Source organism: Grammomys surdaster, unplaced genomic scaffold (assembly GCF_004785775.1).
Source record: "Grammomys surdaster isolate TR1022 unplaced genomic scaffold, NIH_TR_1.0 125881, whole genome shotgun sequence".
Classification (NCBI taxonomy): Eukaryota; Metazoa; Chordata; class Mammalia; order Rodentia; family Muridae; genus Grammomys; species Grammomys surdaster.
This window is the reverse complement of record NW_021620706.1, coordinates 1,416,215-1,436,906: the sequence shown is the minus strand read 5'-3', so window position 1 is coordinate 1,436,906 and position 20,692 is coordinate 1,416,215. Positions and strand designations below refer to the sequence as shown.

The 20,692-nt window shown below is 38.9% G+C and overlaps 1 protein-coding gene across 1 annotated transcript in view; it reads right to left on the bottom strand.

Moving 5' to 3' along the window:
- Dpyd (dihydropyrimidine dehydrogenase) overlaps positions 1–20,692 on the bottom strand; it is an 872,190-nt gene that overhangs the window by 250,969 nt on the left and 600,529 nt on the right. Inside the window, exons 17-18 of the mRNA XM_028752184.1 lie at positions 3,944–4,064; positions 3,080–3,199 (exon numbers count right to left, since the gene is read on the bottom strand). Of these exons, the coding sequence (XP_028608017.1) occupies positions 3,080–3,199; positions 3,944–4,064 (241 nt within the window). The remainder of the gene's footprint in view (positions 1–3,079; positions 3,200–3,943; positions 4,065–20,692) is intronic.

The following is a 20,692-nucleotide window of genomic DNA, read 5'->3' as shown; positions in this document are numbered from 1 at the left end:
GAGAGGAGGAGGGAGGGAGGGAGGGAGGGAGGGAGGGAGGGAGGGAGGGAGGGAGGGAGAGAGGGAGGGAGAGAGGGAGGGAGGGAGAGAAATTTTCTCTAAGAGTAGAGACCCTGGTAAGTGGACCATAATCCAGAATACTTTCAAGAATTTTTTGATCTATTGTTGGGCACAGGTGGGAGAGGAGGTCCTTGGTCACATGAAGGCTGGATGCCCCAGTGTGAGGAAATTCAGGTGGGAGTGGATGGGTGAGTGGGGGCACACTTTCACAGAAGCAGAAGGGATGGGATAGGGGGTTTCTTGGGGGATGATATGAGGGAAAGAGATGACATCTGAAATGTAAATAAATAAAATATCCAATAAAAAAGAATTGTTGGTCTAGATAGGCTAAATCTAGATAGAGTTTTTAAAAAGATTTATTTATTTATTTCATGTATGTGGATATACTATCATTATCTTCAGACACACCACGAGAGGGCATTGGATTTCTATTACACCATGTGGTTGCTGAAAATTGAACTCAGGAACTCTGGAAGAGCAGTCAGTGCTCATAACCACTGAGCTATCTCTCCAGCCCTAGATTGTTTTTTAAAAAAAAGACAAAAGCTTGGGTGGATTGGGGGTGTGTGTGGAGAGTACATGAATATGATCAAAACACTTTGTACAAAATTCTCAAAACAATAAAAATTTTTTAAAAAGAATACTTATCTATGGCCTAGAAAGATGGCTAACAATACCTATATTTCTCTTGTAGAGGACCTGAGTTGTTCCCAGCACCCTATCTGGAGGCTCCCAACCACGGTAACTCCACTTCTGTAATCTCTTCAGGCAACTGCACTAGCTTGAATAAATCCACACTTAGACACACATCCACATAATAAATAAAATATTAAAAAATTAAAGAAGAAATTGAAGTATACCAGCCATATATCTTTTCTCTTCATAATAATATTTTTGGCAACACATAACTTCCATCTCCAATTCTAGAAATAATATTCAGAACAAAATATAAAGCTCGACTAGTGAAATGGGTAATATATTGAAAGCCCTCGTCTCTGGCAGTATAGGCATATGCTGTGAGATAGCCACTTCAAACTATTTATTAGTCAGCTGTTCTTGGTAAAACTACAGGTCAAATGGCTGTAAAAACTGACACTTTGGTGTCCTGAGGAAACGTCTGGGGAGATACTAGCCACGTGTGGCACCATTGTTTTCAATCTTGTAAAAAAATAAAATCCAGCATATTTTGTGTGGTTTTCTCCATTGGATCAGACTTTGAATCTTTGACAACCATATCTAACAGAGCAGCAAAAGAATTTCTTTGGAACTTGAAAGCAGTATTTTTAAGCAGTTTTACAGGGCTAGGTTTTATATGGTGTGAGCTGAAGACACTTTGTTATAGCACTTGCTTCTGCCCTATAATATCTTATCATTACCAGTGTAAGCTGCTTTTCTGGTCCTATTTCTTTTAAACTATAGCAAGCATTTCTTTAACGGAGAAAGACTGTATTTGTTTTGTTCATATAGCTATTTTCAAAACGGATTGTGTAGTGTGGATGAATTTAATATAGAATCTATTAGAAATGAGGGACAGCCCTTTAAAAATGTGAGGGACATTTTGTTGTTTAAAATGAGAGTTCCAACCCCAGCTTAGCTGAGCTTATAGCCCAAGTGAATATTTATATACGTATTTATAAATCTCAGAAATGGAGTTTCCTGAAAATGCTAACAGGCCCTGAGGTACAGCTTGTGTTCAGTGTATGTATGCTTAAAGACTGAAACATGAAAGACTCTTTCTAATGCTGTAATTTCATAGTTTTATTAGACTGAGTTATAGCAGGGGAAAGTATTCAGAAATTGCAGCTTAAATGAGAAAACGTGAATGGTGTTACTTATATAAAATACTACCTCAATAGTTCTTTTATTAATTTTTAATGCTCAGCACCCTCTGTGACCTCCTTTATTCTCTTGCTGTCAACATGACAGGCTGGAAGAAAAATTGAAATGAGCTGACAGAAAATGTAGCATACGTTAAAGCCCAACTCCAGAGTCTCTTGACTCTTTCTAGGGCCCTTGCTAACACAGTCTGTGCTATTCCACATTACTATAATAGTTTAGGCTCTGTTTGATAGTACAGGGGCTAAGCTGGAGCTGCTTGTCAGTCTTCTCCCTTCAGATATTGTGGCTCAAGTACTCAATTAAAAGCATAATATATCTGATGTCCTTGTAATTTTACCTTGGCTCGTGGATATGGTTTAACCTTGCAGCAGACTTCTTACAGCACAGGAAAGCTTCGGATGCCCATCCTGCCTCTTCTGAAAGTCCATTTTGGTGTGATTCAGCAATGCCTTTCTTGAACAGTGGGGCATCATTATTTTATGTATATTTACCAATTTCTCTATCACCAAGGAAACTAATCCCCATATCAGTACAGTCAAGAACCTTACTGCATTGTCTCTGCAAGGCCGAGTTCATGTTGTCACAGCAACAGAGTGTGGAGGGCAACAAGACCAGAAGGGACCTTGGAAGAAAAGTTCTCTCTCTTTTTTCAAATTCAAGTGGAAGAGGATGAGAAAAAAAATAGATGCAGACGTGTGAGGTCAGCCCACTGTCTCATCAACTGAAGCTAAATACTGTGCTTTAATGGTTTGTTCTGAGTTATGAAATCACGGCATTTTAAATACAACAGATAATATTAAGCGTCTAGGAAGGATAAAAAGTGATTTAAGATTATCAAAAGGGTATTATATTTGAGGAACTTCTTTTCCTCTCAAGACGGTGGTGTTAGCTTTTAATAATAAGGGGCAATGTAGCCATGCTATCGAGAAACTCTGAAGAAAGCAGAGATCAGAGGAGAAGGAAGGAGGCATGGTCCTTTGCCGGTACTCTCTCATCTCATCCAGTAGTGACTAGAGCTTCATAGTTAATTTGTCCTATGATATTAGTTAGGAATAGTTATCAGTTATGAGTTATGTAAAAATCTAAGATCATAAACCAGATGACACTCTTTACTGATCCTAATGTCTTGAGTTCTAGCAATGTCCGAGGAAGTAGAATGTAAAGAAAGAGCCAAACCCACCTGATATCCCTCCATATGTAGTCCTCTTTCCTATGCCCACGGCAGGCCAGGGTGTGCTGTCAGCTTTCAGTCCCATCAGGCCTGAGACCGTGTTGGTGGCTGTAACGCCATCTGCTCCACCTATGAAAAACATGTGAATATTGTCTTTAAATCTTCAGGAAAGAATAGTTGAAACCCATTCAGGCTCATGCAACCCAGAATTTCGTACCCTCAAATGTCTGCATTCATTTCACTATTACAGTTATGCTTGAGTGTTAGATTTTTTTTAAAGTTTTAATTACCATAGCTTCAATCTCTTAGCAATTAGATGGGCGATTTGATGTAAAGGTTTTGCAACCAGTGTGAGTTTCTGAGTAATTTACAATGTCTTTGCAAGTCAGAGTGTCATTATCATGAATGAAGTTACATCCAATTGGTAAAGCTTTCTATTAACTATATGATCTATGCATTCAACAGATGTTTATTGTGAAAATGTATAAAACATTGATTAGGCTTCGTTCTAATAAATGAAAGGGTAACATAAATAATTTCATTGTGGATGTAGCTGTAATTTTTCAACCTTATGACAGATGCAGATGCTGTTAGTTGTTACATACTGACCTCCTTAACTTTTGAGGACTCTGCTGGGACTGTAGATTTGTTTCATATTTCACGTGTGTTAAGATGTGTAAAATATGATTCTGTATTTATATCAAAACTAGATATATGGCTTATACATTTATGAAATCAAGTAATACATTCTTATATTTCCTAAAAGATCAATATGAGCATACGTATGTGTATGTGGAAAGGGTCTCCTTCAGCGTGGCTACACCCTTGGGGCAGCATTGGTAACTTGGAACTGATAACACTCTCAGCTCTTACCTTCCTTCGCTGCTCTTGCGATGCTTACAATATCAGTGACATTTGGGGTCAACTTGGCAAAAAACGGAACCCGAACAGCTTGCCTAACCCAACGACAGATGTTCCTCACCAGCTCTGGATCCTGTTCAAATAGGTCAGTTAAAAATAGAACCTAATTAATGAATTGTGATCAAAATGTGTCCCGAAACAATATCAAAGCTGGACATGTGCAAGACAAGTAGAGTTGACCAGAAATTGTCTGATACACTTCACAGATTCCTCTTTAAAGTCTCATTCACTACAGGGAAGTCCAAATCCATTCTGGAAAGGTCAAATTTCTCAATTGAGTCTTTGGAAAATAAAATTATGAAGAAGCAAATGGGGGGAAAGGCATCTCATTTTCAGTTAAATAATATCAAGAACACAATATAAATGTGTAGTTGTAAGTTAAGGAAACATGATAAAATTTTTAGTATCTTCCTTGGCGCAAAGCAAAAAAAAAAAAAAAAAAAAAAATTGAACTGGTGAATGGTATCCAGTGTGAAGTCTGTTATTTTCACTAGAGAAGACTGACTCTTGTTGAAGTATATTCAAATGAAACTCTGCAACTTAATCATCCACTTGAATGCAATTTATACATACGCTAAACTGGATTATCAGCCTTGGCTTGCACCTGAGCTGCTCAATGATATTAGCTTACTTTTCTAAGTGTTACCAAGATAAGAGAAAGTTTTCAACACTCTTCTCTTTGAAAGAATTGATGAAAATGACAAAAATGAAAGAGAATATTAAAATGCTCCTTTTATAAAGTCAAGAAATAGACATTTTCCTATACCTATTTTCTACAGTTTTTCAAGCTTTTCTTTTCTCCTGGGACAAATATTATTTAGAAGTGTACACCCACCCTCCCTATTGAAATAACTTTTGGTAGTAATTTCTTTGATTTCAATGCACACAATAGTTTTTTATTTTTATTATTCATTATGTTGAAATCAAAATTTATTCTGACAGGTGCTGATAACGTGCTTAGATAAATTTCCTTAAAATATGCAACAGTAATTCACTATTGAACTTGGTAATGTTATCTTAGCAAGTTACATTTTTTTTTTGGATACAAAAGAAACCAGAAAATACAGACATATATTTCAGCTATAAAGTAGTCAGCAAGTACCTCATTTGTAATTAATATTTTTATGTGTTTTAAAAGGAAGTTGCTTTTGGTATTTTAACATTTTGAGATTGTCTAAAATGAAATTTTTAATGTTATAACCTTTAAAGGAACCTGTTCACTTGGTTTTAGAAAGCTTTGATTTGTCACTCCACATTGCTCTAAAAGGTATGTGTTTATATGCTGAGATACCGTCAGCAAGGTCATTTCTGTTGATTGTTATTTCAGTTGAACCAAACTCAATACTTTCAACAAGAAATCTTTGGCATAGCTTGTTCCCTTTTCAGAACAGTAATTTCTTCATTAAACATAAATATTAAAAAGCACTATATGGAACGCTCTGTGGGGCACACTGTGCATTATGAATAGTAAAATCAGGAGACTTAGCTGTACAAATTCTAACTCATGAAAATGGAGATCTGCCCTGGCCCATGCAATGTTCATGAAATATGTATGACCACTGCATCGGTATTGTGATGGCAGTTGCATCCCTGCGACTTTCATTTCTAAGTTTTGAATTTCCATGGGACTTAGCCTAGAAATGACAGTAACTCCAGAGGATATGAATTGCATGTATTCTGAGACAGTGCTCTTTAAGGCAGAATTGGACAATAATTTAAAGATCACTTGAATAGCCTAATATACAGAAGGTAGCCTGGTATGAATTACAAAAACATATTTTAAATCTTATTTGGTTCCAATAGAATAAACACTAATAACCTGGTAGAGCTTCTACATAGCTTTCAATACTATTGACCACCATGTATTAATAATTTACTTTGAATATTTGTCAGAGATTTTTTTTTTCAGTTTGATTTCTTCAGGTAGACTCCTTTAAGCAAGTGTCTGGTACCTATCACTTAGAAATTTGAAATTTGTTCAAGTTTCTTTAGTTTCTTTAAAACATACAGTTCTCTTATAGGTGTGATTGCATTCAATCACCTCCCTCTATTTTGAGGTACCATAATTTCACCTTCTTAAAGTGCTATGACATTTATGTATTCACATACATTTGTCTTTTAATCTTTAACTTAACCCAAACCAGCTAGCAGAAATCACTATAGCTAGCGAAAATCTTAATTAAATCCTTGAGAAATTTTAAGACATTTTCTGTGCAATATTATTGTGTAAATATCCTAATACAAAAACCAAAAATCCCAAGATTAATAATGTCATCAATAATTTTATTTATTTTGTGGACTTAAGAGTAGACTATAACTGTTCATAATTTCCTCATTTTCTCACACTTTTGACATGAAATTTGGCTCTAAATTAAATACTGTCTTTTTCTGTGCCTCAACCTTCTCATTTTTCTGATAGCTTTTGGTAGCTTTGACTTTCCCAATGGACCAGGTTTTCAAGTCTTATTTACATATTTTCTAATAATTCCTCCTCCCACCTCCAAAATAGGGATAGGTACTAGTCTATGTTAGAAAGAACTGAATAGCTAATAATATCAAAACCAACAGAAATAAAACAAAAAGAAGACCTTCAGTTTCCTAGAAACTAAAACACATGTGTTATGGCAATGAAAGAAGAATTAACTAAAACTTTTGTATAGTACATATTAACAAAATTGTTTTAGGTTGTGTTATGCCCACCAGTAGTCATGTACCTTAACTATTGCATTCAACCTAACATACTACAGTGGTCTAAACCTCTCCCTAAGCTGGGAAGGCCTCTAGCCTCAATAGACCCCAAAGCTAAGAATACTGTAAGATAACATCTGAAAACCACAGCACAAGATCCCTCCTTTGCAACAGCTCACCTAACGACCACTTCCATGGATTTGTTGGATATATAGATTTTGACTTTGTCCTTTGGCTATAAAAGGTCATGTTTCCTCTTTTAATATGAACCATGGTATCTAGACTTTAGTAACATCTATTTGCCTTGAGATAAACAGATCCTTGTTTTCTAAAAACAGAAACTTGGTGTATTTTTAATTTGCTTCTTTTTATAGCCATTAAAATTTGGGCTTCGGTCAGAAGATGTTGGGAGCCGACTCTTAGCCGAAAGTGGCTATCATCTTTACAGCCATCTTGAGCCATATACCCTGACAAGAGACTTGTTTCAACAGCCTGCAATAGCTGAGCGCACTCTGATAAACATCTTGTTACACTGTTTAGTGCCCCCAGCTGCCAGGTGCTCCTGGTATCCATGGCTACAAGGCACGTGACGTAGTGGCTTCAGTTGAGATTGTCCACGAGGGCAAGTCACGTGGTAAAGGGTATAAATACCCAGATTTCCTTTCTATTGAAGAGTGGAGAATAGAAAGTAGAAAGTAAGAGGAGGTAGTGAGAAAGTGAGAGGTGTCAGGAGACTGAAGGAGTGAGAATATAGTAAGAAGAGAGGAAAATAAAGAAGAGACTTGAAGAGACGCCACCGGACTCTGTCTTGTATCTATCTTTTGCGTCTCTCGCCCCTTTTTTCCCCTTCCTCCGTCCCCACTCTCTCTCTTGCTAGACCCTGGCCTGCCGACCGGAGCAGCAGAACCGGCCGGCCTTTACAAAGTAGCAGAACCCGACGGCCGTTACAAAAGAAACGGCCGTTACAAAGTGGCGCCCAGACGTGCGGCAGCAAGAACCAGAGACCCAGTGAGGGACGTTACTGGAAGGAGGATCGACTGAAAATTCAGAGGTGAAACAGAGGTGATTGCCACAGAAAACTGCCGTGTGGAGACCAGTAAGTCATAGTAATAATGGGGCAAGAAATAAGTCAGCCTGAACTCAACTCTCTGGTTTTGTTCTGTTGCTTGCTGTTTATGTGTATCAATTGTCTGCTTTTGTTTCGCTGTTTAAATGTTGCCTTTCATGCCCAAAAGAAAAAGAAACACATAGAATCCAAAATAGGACCAAAGGTTGAAGTAATCAATTTGTCAGAGCCAGATTGTGCTGACCTAGAGGAAGAGGCAGCCAAATATTTTGATCCTGAATGGCCTTCTTCCCGAAGGCCCCCTCCCTGTGCTCCTCCACCTCCAGATGCTCCTGCTATGGAGATGGTGGTCGAAGATCACAGAAAGGAGTTGCAGGACAAAATTTCTTTTCTTAAACAACAAATTTCTCTCCTTAAACAACAAATAGAGTTAGAGGAAGAGTATCAGGACTTAATTAATCAGATACAAAAATTAAAGACAGGGAAGAGGTCTCGAGAGGGCAAGGAAAATTCCTCAGGTCCTCGAGTTCCTCAACCTGGAGTCCAAAGGCAGCCCCTGTCCTCTGGTTTTAGTTCAGCCACAGATCAGCCAGAGGAGAGAGAGGTTAAGGTTTTCCCTGTATCAGAGACTAGAGATGCTCAAGGAGTTGTGTGGAGACATCACACAGGATTTAACTTTCAAATTATTAAAGAATTAAAAAATTCAGTGTCACAATATGGTGCCACTGCTCCCTTTACTCTTGCAATCTTAGAATCTGTTGCAGAGGAGTGGCTGACTCCTGGTGATTGGGATACTCTAGTGAGAGCAGTTCTTAGTGGTGGTGACCATCTTATTTGGAAATCAGAGTATCATGAGAATTGTAAAGAGACAGCTAGGAGAAACATTCAGGCAGGTAATGGTTGGTCCTTTGATGCCTTAGTAGGAGAAGGGCAATTTGCTTCTAGTGATAACCAGATGCAATATGACCCAGGCTTATTCGCTCAAATTCAAAATGCGGCCATGAAGGCTTGGCACAAACTCCCAGTAAAGGGAGACCCTGGTGCATCTTTGACCTCAGTTAGACAAGGGCCTGACGAAAGATTTTCTGATTTTGTTCATCGATTAATGACAACAGCAGGGAGGATTTTTGGTAATGCAGAGGCAGGTGTAGATTATGTGAAACAACTTGCATATGAAAATGCCAATTCTGCCTGCCAAGCAGCCATTAGACCCTATAGGAAAAAGACAGATCTTACTGGGTATATCAGACTCTGTTCTGATATAGGGCCCTCCTACCAACAGGGCTTAGCTATGGCACCCGCCATGCAAGGACAATCAGTAAGAGACTTTTTGGCAAGTAGAGACAAAAAGGCCTGTTTTAAATGTGGCAAGCCTGGACACTTTGCAAAATATTGCAAAGCAGAAAATGAGTTAACCCACAGACATCCCAGAAAACAGCCTGGGCTATGCCCACGTTGCAAACGTGGAAGGCATTGGGCTAGTGAATGTAGGTCCAAGATTGATGCACAAAGAAACACCCTTTCCCATAATCAGGGAAACGGGAACAGGGGCCAGCCCCAGGCCCCAAACCAATACAAGCCAAAACAGGCTTACGGGGCAGTCAGTTTCATACCGACAAACAACAACCCCTTTCAGAACTTAGTCGAGCAACACCAGGAAGTGCAGGACTGGACCTCAGTTCTGCCACCCACACAGTATTAACCCCAGAAATGGGACCTCAGGCCTTACCCACTGGAGTGTTTGGACCACTCTATCCAAATGTGTTTGGCCTGATAGTGGGGAGAAGCAGTGCTACTATACAAGGACTACAAATTTTTCCTGGAGTTATAGACAATGATTATCAAGGTGAGATTAAGGTAATGGCCAAGGCAATACAGAATATAGTCACCATTCCTACAGGAAGGAAGATAGCTCAACTATTGTTACTTCCATTGATCCCTACTAATCACAAATCTTTGGATTCTGAAGGAAAATCTGCTGCAGATAGATTCTGGCATCCTAATACTAAAAAGAATTTTGCAACAGTCCTCTGGAAAGACCCATTAACTGGAACCTGGAATGGGCCAGATCCAGTGCTTATCTGGGGAAGAGGATCTGTCTGCATATATTCCCAAATGGCAGATGCCGCACGATGGCTGCCAGAGAGACTGATCAAACAAATAGACAATAATAACAAATCCAGGGAGGAGAAACCCCCTGAGAAGTGTATTTTTCCTTTACAGGAAACATGAAGATGCTTCACTGGAGCGAATCAACCAGTATACCTGACTTCGGAAGTTCTCAGTGCGGAAGAAGACATGACCACCCGCACCTCCAGGGTGGCTCTTCTCAGTGCGGAAGAAGACATCACCACCCACGCCTCCAGGGTGGCTCTATTAGACTCTTGGTTCCCTGATTTATGATTTAGTGGTACATTGTTTAAACCCTAGAGAAAACCCATTACCATAGTTACTATAGTTGTGTTTTAGGTTTGAGATTGATTGGGGCAGGAATAGAGATTTTCTTACTTGTTTTGTTAAGATCAAAGCTATGATCAGTTCTGTACTTATATAGATTAGATTTAGAAAATAGTGTTACAGAATAGAAGAGGCTTATACTTTTTACTCCTCCAACAGAAGAAGTTATGTACTACCCTTAAAAAGAGTGTTGCATTTGCGCTAACCATTCAGGCATTGTTAAGTCTCTTGTCTCTCGGGATCATGCTGCTCAACAAACTGATGGCTTTTGTACTACAACAGATAGACGTTACACAAATGAAACCCATACAGGTCCATTATTACAGGCTGGAAGTAGGGGACTAAAACCTCTGTCATCAAGACTGACAAGGATTAACCCTTAACTTACGCGCTAAGCTGGATAGTCAATGACGGGTAAGAGAACACCTCAAGACCCTTGCCCCTAACTGGGAGGCCTCACCATCCTAAGACAGGAGCTCAACCAATGGCTGTTGAGTATCCAGAGACGGGAAAGGGAGGCTGGGGTCTTTTGTTCCAACCTAAGGCAGGCACGGTTTCCGTAAGTTTTCCCAGCCTTCCCTTTTAAAAACAAATTTAAAAAGGGGGACCTGTTGGGAGCCGACTCTTAGCCGAAAGTGGCTATCATCTTTACAGCCATCTTGAGCCATATACCCTGACAAGAGACTTGTTTCAACAGCCTGCAATAGCTGAGCGCACTCTGATAAACATCTTGTTACACTGTTTAGTGCCCCCAGCTGCCAGGTGCTCCTGGTATCCATGGCTACAAGGCACGTGACGTAGTGGCTTCAGTTGAGATTGTCCACGAGGGCAAGTCACGTGGTAAAGGGTATAAATACCCGGATTTCCTTTCTATTGAAGAGTGGAGAATAGAAAGTAGAAAGTAAGAGGAGGTAGTGAGAAAGTGAGAGGTGTCAGGAGACTGAAGGAGTGAGAATATAGTAAGAAGAGAGGAAAATAAAGAAGAGACTTGAAGAGACGCCACCGGACTCTGTCTTGTATCTATCTTTTGCGTCTCTCGCCCCTTTTTTCCCCTTCCTCCGTCCCCACTCTCTCTCTTGCTAGACCCTGGCCTGCCGACCGGAGCAGCAGAACCGGCCGGCCTTTACAAAGTAGCAGAACCCGACGGCCGTTACAAAAGAAACGGCAGTTACAAGAAGAGATGACTCATTCATTGAAAGAATTTGCTACACTTGCAGACTTCTATACTTCAGTTTCCAGTTTCAACACTAGGCAGCTCATCACTACGTTTAACTCTAGCTCCAGATGATCAAACAAACAACCTGTTCAGGCATACCTATACATATACAATAACATGCACACACACACACACACACACACACACACACACACACCACAATAAAACTAATATTAAATAAAACTCGGCTTTCTTGATTCAAGAACAGCTTGGTATATTTTATGTCAGATACTATTATAGAAGCATGGAGATAAAATTAAAACAATATTGTTTTATGAATCAGAAATTATTCTGAAGAAAATGGACAATTACATTTTCAAAAAAATAGTTTGATATTTCATTCACCAAATCTAATAAACATAAAACCTTGTAGGATTAGGAAATATCTTTTTTTCCTGTGGATAGTAACAATACCAATCCCTGATACTAAATTTTAAGCTCAGTTTCAGGAGTACATGGTATTTCTGTGTACACATACATACATACATACATACATACTTATATATACATACATACATGCATACATACATACATACAAACATACATAAATATATGTGTATATATAATATATTTTAATACTTGTTAAATCTTTTATTATTCACATGCACAGCTGAAAACGCATCAAGCAACATCATATCATCATGCTTTTTTATGGCATACATAAAGTGACATCATCACCAGAAAGGCACTGATGTCCTTAAAGGCTTAGTAGCAGGCCTGGGGAGCAAATGATGCTTTTAAGGGTACCACATGAACCAAAAACAGGGCACAGTTTTGAAGTACTTCAAAGAGGATAAGCACAGCCTAGAGACACACTTGGACCATTTGACAACTTTCATGGAAGCCAGGGATGGCAATGCATGCATTAAATTGCAGCACTTGAGAGTCTTGAGGCAGTAGGACTGCTGTGAGTTTAGGGTCACCTTTGGCTGTTTAGTGTGTATCAGGCCCACTGACGGCTACATAGACTTTGACTCTATGGAAAGACGGAAGGCAGCAAGAGAAGGAAGGAGGGAAGTATTCATAGAAAAGAGCCTACTTTTGCTCATAGTGTATGTTCTGTTGGAGAATTTTCTACAAATCTCACAGAACCACCAAGTACAGACTAGAAAATCTAATGCTGCACTTGCACCTTGCATAGTTTTCACTGTGTAACAATAATTGTAAACTTTCCTCTCTAAATTAAACCATAAAGTTCTAATTCTAGTAACTCCAGGATCTCTATCTCTCTGCACATAGAACCTACCCTTGAGATGCCATCGGTGCTCCTTGGAAATCATTGGTTGCAGATCTCAATGGTGAGAACTCCCTGCACCCCTTTCAAAGAAAAGCACTCCAGAGTGAGGCTATGTGCACTTCTCAAGAAGCTAAAATACAAGTGAAGTTTTTGACTTGAAGAAACATTTCTCTCCAATTTACCCGGTAATTTTCAGACTGTACAATTCTTTTTCGAAATGGATTTCTTAGAAGATGGCATTTCAATGAATTCACTGAAAAATGTTACCAGTTATAAAATGTTTTCCACTAAGAAACTCCTAAGTCTTAATTCACATGACATGACAAGAGCTGGATAGCATTTTTATTATGTCTCTTTCTCTGATGGAGAGAACTGGGGCCCCGAAGATCAATCTGAGTGCTTATTTCATCGTCTTAATTTTCTTTCCCATTATCATGTTCTAAACCATCATCTCCTTTAGCAAAATTGCTCCCTAAAGTGAAATTCAGCAATCACTTGTAAACCAGAACTATAAAAGGATCCAGCTTCATTTATACCTGTGAGACTAGATGTAAGTGTAAGGTAATAGGAAAAGGAGACAAATTTATCTTTCTGTGTCAATAAACTAAGGCAGAGTTCACTGTTTGAGGTAAAAGGACTAGTGAGTGCAAAGACTTTGTGTCATCAGGGAGACAGTTTGAATGAACTTATGTCTTGTCATGTGTGTTTCCCTAATTGTCTTTCTTACTTAAGTATTACCATAGTGGTACAAGTATTCTTGTGAACTACATCTTCATTGTTTCTTATAGTTATCATATGCTTAGTAACTATCCAGAAATTCCAATCAATTATATATTCAACAGGTAGAATGACTTCATCCCAAACAAATATTTTTACATGAATGATGCTAGAAACTGTTTCAAAAATTTTCCACATTAAAGATGAACCCAATATTGTTCTATTCATATGTGACTAAATAAATGTATGTGAATATCATCTAATAAGAGTAAACAGAGACAAAAAGAAACAAACCAGGGAATCAAATCACAATAGCATCAATTAAAATATTTATACAGAGGGAAGGAAGTGAAGGAGACCACATGCTACACATGAGCTCATTTATATACATTTCTATAAAAATAAAACTATTACAGTGGGAAGCAGAGCATTTAGTGTTGGGTCAAGACTAGTTCCAGGGGAAGAATAACTGGGGAATGGAATAGAGCAATTTTTGAGAGTACTAGAAACATTCTTTGGAGTGATGTATATATTGGCCAAAATATATAAAGCTCTATGGTTTAATGTGTTCATTGGATATACTGTGTTATCATAATGTCCTCTAAACCTTATAATAGTTAAGGGGATGAAAAAGCAAAGAGGGAGGGGCTTCTGGGCAATGAGGATTCTATTCTAGCAAATATTTGTTGACCATGTGTCATTGCTGTTGGCCTGTGCTGAACACAAAAGGAATAAAGCCAGAAAGTGATAGCAGATTCAGAAACACAATCCAAGTGATAAAGTACATGATGAATGTAAAATGTCACTAAAGGATATAAGCATAGTACTTCGTCATTTCAGATTGTTTCAGAATATGTAGTCCAGCATCTGGTACCCAGTAGGCATTTGTGAAATGGTGTGGAATTGATAGAACTTACACTGATAAAATCGACAGACACTTTTTCCTATTTAATTTGAAGAAAATAGTATAATCAAATTATTTAGTTCGGGACAACTGAATTACTATTTGAAATGCCACACATCTGAGTTTGACCAAAGAGATTTAGAGATATATAAAATATAAACCATATACTTTACAGCTTGATAGTTTTTGTAAGATTCACATAATAAACACACACAGTGAGTATAAACTATCACATATAAACAAGCAAGAATTTCATGTATATATGTGTACATATGTATATATTTTAGGCTAGTGGTCGAACCCAGAACTTTGCACCTATTGTGCAATGGCTTTACTACAGAGTCACACCTCCATCCAGTTATTTGTATGTTTGTCATAGGATCCTTGTGCCTAAAGCAGTACAAAATCGAACAAACACAGTAGTTTGGTCCTCCTCTCAAGATAGTAGCCCTGTGCTTATTATACACATATTATATATATCTCCCTTCCCCTCCACATCCCCCTCTCTTTCTCCTCCCTTCTCTCTCCCCCATCTGTCTCCCCTTTCTTCCATTCCTCTCCCTCCTTCTCTACCACTCCCCCACACTACACCTCTCCAAAATGTCCTTTTTTGTGTGATTAGTTAACACATTCCATGCAAGGAGCAAGGACACATGGAGTACCAAGTGTCCCATCCTCCTCAGGCCAGAATTGATTAGTGAATGACTGTCTGTCCTAAATAGTTTGTCTGTCCTAAATAGTATGTCTATCCTAAATAGTATGTCTGTCCCAAATAGTATATATGCGTCCTAAATGCATTTGTCAGCATGGTTAAAACTACCTTTTATATCACCTCTTCCTCTAGTATGCTTTTAGGGTCATGTGTTTCTTTTCTAATCTCTAAATACAGAGCCTGAGACACTATGAATTTCCTTAGATATTGTGTTCAGTAACAAAACTGAAGGCTTCCTAATTGCAAATCAGTATTACATTCCACGTTCCAAAAAACAGTGGCTTTTGATGTTCCATGGAACCAAGACAAGCTATAGGAACAAAGCAGAAATATGGCTTTTTATCTACAACCAGTAGATTCAGCCAAAAGGCTTTGGTTGCTATCCATCAGCATGTAAAACTATGTGGAGATCTCTTGACTTTATGAAGGCTAGAAACTCAGTGATGCCCTACAGAACAGCTAAGGCTGCTGGTGGCCTCTTATGTCTGAATCTTTATGGTACTGAGTCATCAGTCTTCAACCTTGACCCTACTTCAACTCTTGGATCTCAGTACCTGGAGGCCTGCTGGAGAAGGCAGAGACTATTTATGGTCTCTCAAACTGAAGGAAGGATTCTTTTATTTTATTTTTTTCAAATACAGTCCCTGTGACTATGACTAATTTCCATTTTTCTTGATATCCCTGGTATAGCACCGCTCTGGCATCCTTGGTGTGGACACTTTCCATTACTACTCTGTCTCTGAGGCTTGCAATTGTCCTCATAGGGGAAGAGTCAGCAAGCACACTATGTCTCTGTCTCTGACTCCTGATTGCCTGGGGTTCTTTGTTTGCTCCTTTCATTCTCTGTTGTGACCATCAGGTCCTCCTACTCACTTTCCACCAGCTCATTTCCTCTGTACTCCCATGTGACAGTGCTGATGGTTATGAAGCTGGAGAGGGTGTACCTGTTCATGACACGTACCTCTGAACATCTGTGGCTCACAGTCCAGTGCACTAGTCTTTGGGGGGATGACATTTATGATGTTATTTCGATCACTATTTATCTGTGCAATGCTTTGACTATTGCAAGAACCCCCTTTATGAATCAAAGAAACAAGCTGAGATAAGACTCTGGACGTTAGATGGGACATGTCAACTGCAAGATCCGTTGTTTTAATTATTATCAGTCATCTAACTTGGTGATGCTAAGTTACAAACTAGGATATAAAAAGGCTTTAGAAAGTTCTCGCATTACAGGCACCATAGTTACAAATCTCATCCTCCCCCAAGAATAGACTGCTCCTGGTCTATGCATGTATGAAAAGATGGTCTCTCAAGGCTCACTCCTCCTCCACCTCAATTTGGCTTTGGAACTGAGGTCAGGTTCCTCTAAGGGAGATCCCAGCTGATAGCAGTACAATCACTCTACAAATGACTGCCATTTCTGTCCAACAGCCAACTCTTCTAGTAGGATATCCATGGCCTAATGCTTACTCTGTTTTGGGGCAGCAAAGGAGTCTGTCAACTCTGTAACCTCAGATGATGTTCTACATACCTGACACATAAATAATTCTGTTTCTTCTTCTGTGTTTTCACTAGGATTAGTTCCCAACACACCTTTTACCACCCTTATTCCAACTTGGGACCAATTTCTGGAGGACTCAATTGCCAGTGTTGCCTATCATACTATTATTTAGAGGCTACATATTAGCAAGGCGGCCCATTGTAATCTAGGGAAAACAATATATGGAGAAACAGGCAATGCTCAGTGTGCTGACAGCACCAGTAGGTGTTCAAAATTGTGGACCAGCTGAGCTCAAGTGAATCCCCAGCAAGTATCCTAATCACTGCTTAGAACATACTAAAAAATTGTCAGTAGGGAATAATGTACAAGCAGCTGCTTGCACTACTATGTATGGATTCATTTTAGATAAAGGCAAGTGAGTATTTACATGCATGAAAAGGAGGTTTTATTCTGCGTTGACCTCAGGCAGTTTGAAATTTGTTTCCTTAATGCAAAGCACCAATGTAAACAGTATAACAATTGACATTTTACACATCTGTTGGTCTATTCACTCAGCTTATGTTTTCCTAGGCTAGAGTTAGAAAACAACCACAGGCATAAAGCTTCAGTATTTTTATAATTCCATATTGGTGTGAATGATTAACTAGCCAAGGGAAGATGCTGCTTTAACATGAAATACGGTGCCCTGGAGCACCCACTGTGCTGATAGACGAATTTAGGATGAAGACAGTCTAGGGAAGTCATGCTTCTGTCCTGGGAACTTGATGAAATTCAAGCAAGAAGGAATTACTACTGAGGCAATTTGAAACAACATAGCTGAGCAAACTTCAATCCCTGGACAATGGATGGTTTCAGCTAAGGAGAACTCACCCATAACAAGTTGATGCAGTTCCTCAAGGAATTTCTTCCCACTGTTGCATTAAGAGCAGAGAGGAACGATCTATATCGCTTTGGTTTGTTTGTTTTGCCAGCTCTTCAGACTGATTTCTCTCGCTGAGTTGCAATGAGATGCCAGAAATGAAATGGTCATGTTAAGAAGATTCGAGTGAAATATGGGGCAGGGAGAGTTTTATAAGTGTGACATTTATAAACTCTTGGCATAAAACTTGTAGACACTAGATTTTACTCAAAATCGTGAGCAGTCCTGAGTCCATAAGTTTATTTATGTACCGTGGATTAGCGGACTTTAAGAGTATATGCCTTAAGGTCTGTGTTTTAGTGTCATCTCCATTGCAGTGATAAAATACCCTAACCAAAAAGAAAAATTTAGGTGAGCAAGGGTTTATCTTATCTCACAATTTCAAGTTGCACTCCATCATAGCAGAGCAGTTAAGGTGGCAGAGACTTAAGTGTCACATCCATAATCAAGAACTTAGAGAAATAAATGTATGCTTAGTAGTCAGTTAGCTTTCTCTAGTCTTACAGAGTCCAAGACTCTCTACAGGAAATGGGTTGATTGTCACACTTCAACTAACCAGGTTAAGAAAAATTCTTCATAATCATACTCACAGGCCAACATGATCTAGACAATCCCTCATTGAGATTCTCTTCTCAGATGTTTCTAGATTTGGCAAGATGACAATTCAAAGTAGCCATTACAGTACACGTTACAATGTGTTTGTGTGTGTGTGTGTGTGTGTGGGTGTGTGTGTGTCTGTCTGTCTGTCTGTCTGTCTGTCTTCTGTCTCTCTGTCTGTCTCGCAGGTGGGTACTATAGATAAAAGCTGTTTGCTTGAGGGTAAAGTCTTCCAGATGTCAAGGAAAGAAAATGTGACCAGATCAACCCATGATGAATTTATTACAGACATGTAGAGAGATAGATGAAAGTGACAGAAAGATTTTCAGCAAGAAAGAAGCAGTGGTCTGTCCATCATCTTAAAGGACACACAGCTGCTCTGGAGTCTTGTAATTTGTTTCCGTTTTCCTTTAAGATGGATGTCTATTACTCTAAGGATGAGTAACCATGATCCTCTGGCTAAAGAAATGGCTCAGTGGAAAAGAATGCTTATTGTACCAGTGAGAACACCTGATACCAAGTGCCAGGACCTATGTAAAAAAAGACAAATGTGATCACATCTATCAATAATACCAGTACTGTAGGATAAGAGGTCAGAGGCTCACTGGGGCAAGCCTACCTCCTGGTTCCATGAAAGATTACAAAGAACAGAGTATGCCTGTTGGCTTATGTAACCCCAGAACATCTGGAGACAGGGACAGAAATATAGATAGCTGAAATTTGCTAGCTTCCAGTCCAGATCCAATTTATTGAGATGCCTCATCTTAAAGAAATAAGGTGGAGTATAGTAGTCAGAATACCCCATGTCTTCTTCAACAGGTTTACAGAGTTGGAGATTAAACCTAGACGATGACACATGTGAGGCTACTACTTAATCACTGGTCTTTATTCTCATTCTCTTTGTAAAGCTCTCCATTTGAGATAGATAATTGACCTTGGTTTTGCAATCCTTATACATCAGCTTCCTAAAGAAGAAGGGACTACAACTCTAGAACTCTAGACCCAGCTAAAGATGCTGTCTTCTCTACTCTCTAACACCTGAAAAATAAATACTCGAACTAACCTTACTCATACCCAGTACACCATACTCAGCCAAAGCATTTATCCTGCCACCAGAAAAGTGGTAAGCATTCATGTGGTGGCGTGCGCTGCAGTGCATACAAAGGCATCTAGAGCGACCCAGGGTTTGACAGAAGTCTGCAATTAGCAAGGAGTGTGTGTGTGTGTGTGTCTTGGTGTGTTTCTCTAAACTTCAATGATTTCTGCATTCTCCACTCCTATAAGACAACTTGTGGCCTGAGTCTGGTCTTGTGATTAGGAGTTGGTATAGGCACTTAGCTACTATCTAGTATGGAAGGGTATGGATTATTGTTTCATGTTCCATTAAAAACCTGTTGACTTCTTTTGATATAATCTCTAGCTGCCTGAGTTTAACTTGAGATATCTGGTCCAATGAATAGTGACCAAGCTAATAAGGACACATGTTTTCTGTGTCAGTTTGTATGCCAGATATACCTCTCACCACTTTTTCTTAGAAAGTAGCAACAGGCCTGGAAGACATCAGAGTCAAGCATCAACTTTGTCTTAAAACAACGATCCCCTAGAACTGAAGCATAATTTCACTTATGGCAGTGAAAATTTACTACAATCAGTATAATATCTAAATGGCCTTTGGGATTTCAATGTGTCTTTATTCCTCTGCAAGTACTTTAGCATCTGAGCATGTTAAAATGAACAAGCCCTCATGCAATTCAAAAGACCTTTGCAAAAGAAAGGATGTATACTGCAGATCCAGGAAAGCTTGATTTAAAATGTATTAAGAGTGGCTATGATTTCTTATAAGATAGATACATAGACAGAGGATGGTAATATAGCCCATAAGGGAAAATATCTTGAGGCACCGAAATTAAATGAAAATACGATCCCCTCTTCGCTTTGAATACCTGAGTGATTACCAATTCGACAAGGATCTTTCATTTATCGCAACTCAACTTTACGCAAGTGCCTGAAGCCTGCATTGTTGATAAGACACTTGATGAAGCTTGCATAGGGGAAAACCATCTTCATGCTGCTTGATACACAGAATTGTATTAGTACTAAAACAGATGGGTATTTACTTGTGCCGTATTCAAGTACCCAGAGACGGCTAAATTCAGCTTAAAACTTTGCTTTTTTTATATTTAAAAAGGAGAATTGTAGTTAACTTTCCTCAGTTACAAATTAACAGCTGGATGTGGTGGGAGCTAATTAGATATCGGGATAATATAGATCAAGGATAGACCAAAGACTTGCAATACACATAGCATGCTGACTCATACCTTTCTGTCTGTTAATAGTTATGGCTCTTAACTATGTAGCTGTAATAATAAATCAATTTACATTCTCCTTATTTTAATCCATTTTTGATAAGCAAAGGAATTATGGGAAGCCAGAAAGTGATCAAATCTGGACTAGTTCTTAACTGTGCACTTGTCACTACCCAGAAGGTAAACACGCAATCTGTCTTTCTCGCTCTTTTTGTTTTCTCTCTCTGTCTGTCTGTCTATCTCTCTCTCTGTCTTTGTGTGTTTCTGTCTGTCTCTCACCCTCCATCCCTTCTTCCCTCCTTCCCACTCTTCCCCTCCCTCCCTTTCTTTCTTTCTTTCTTTCTTTCTTTCTTTCTTTCTTTCTTTCTTTCTTTCTTT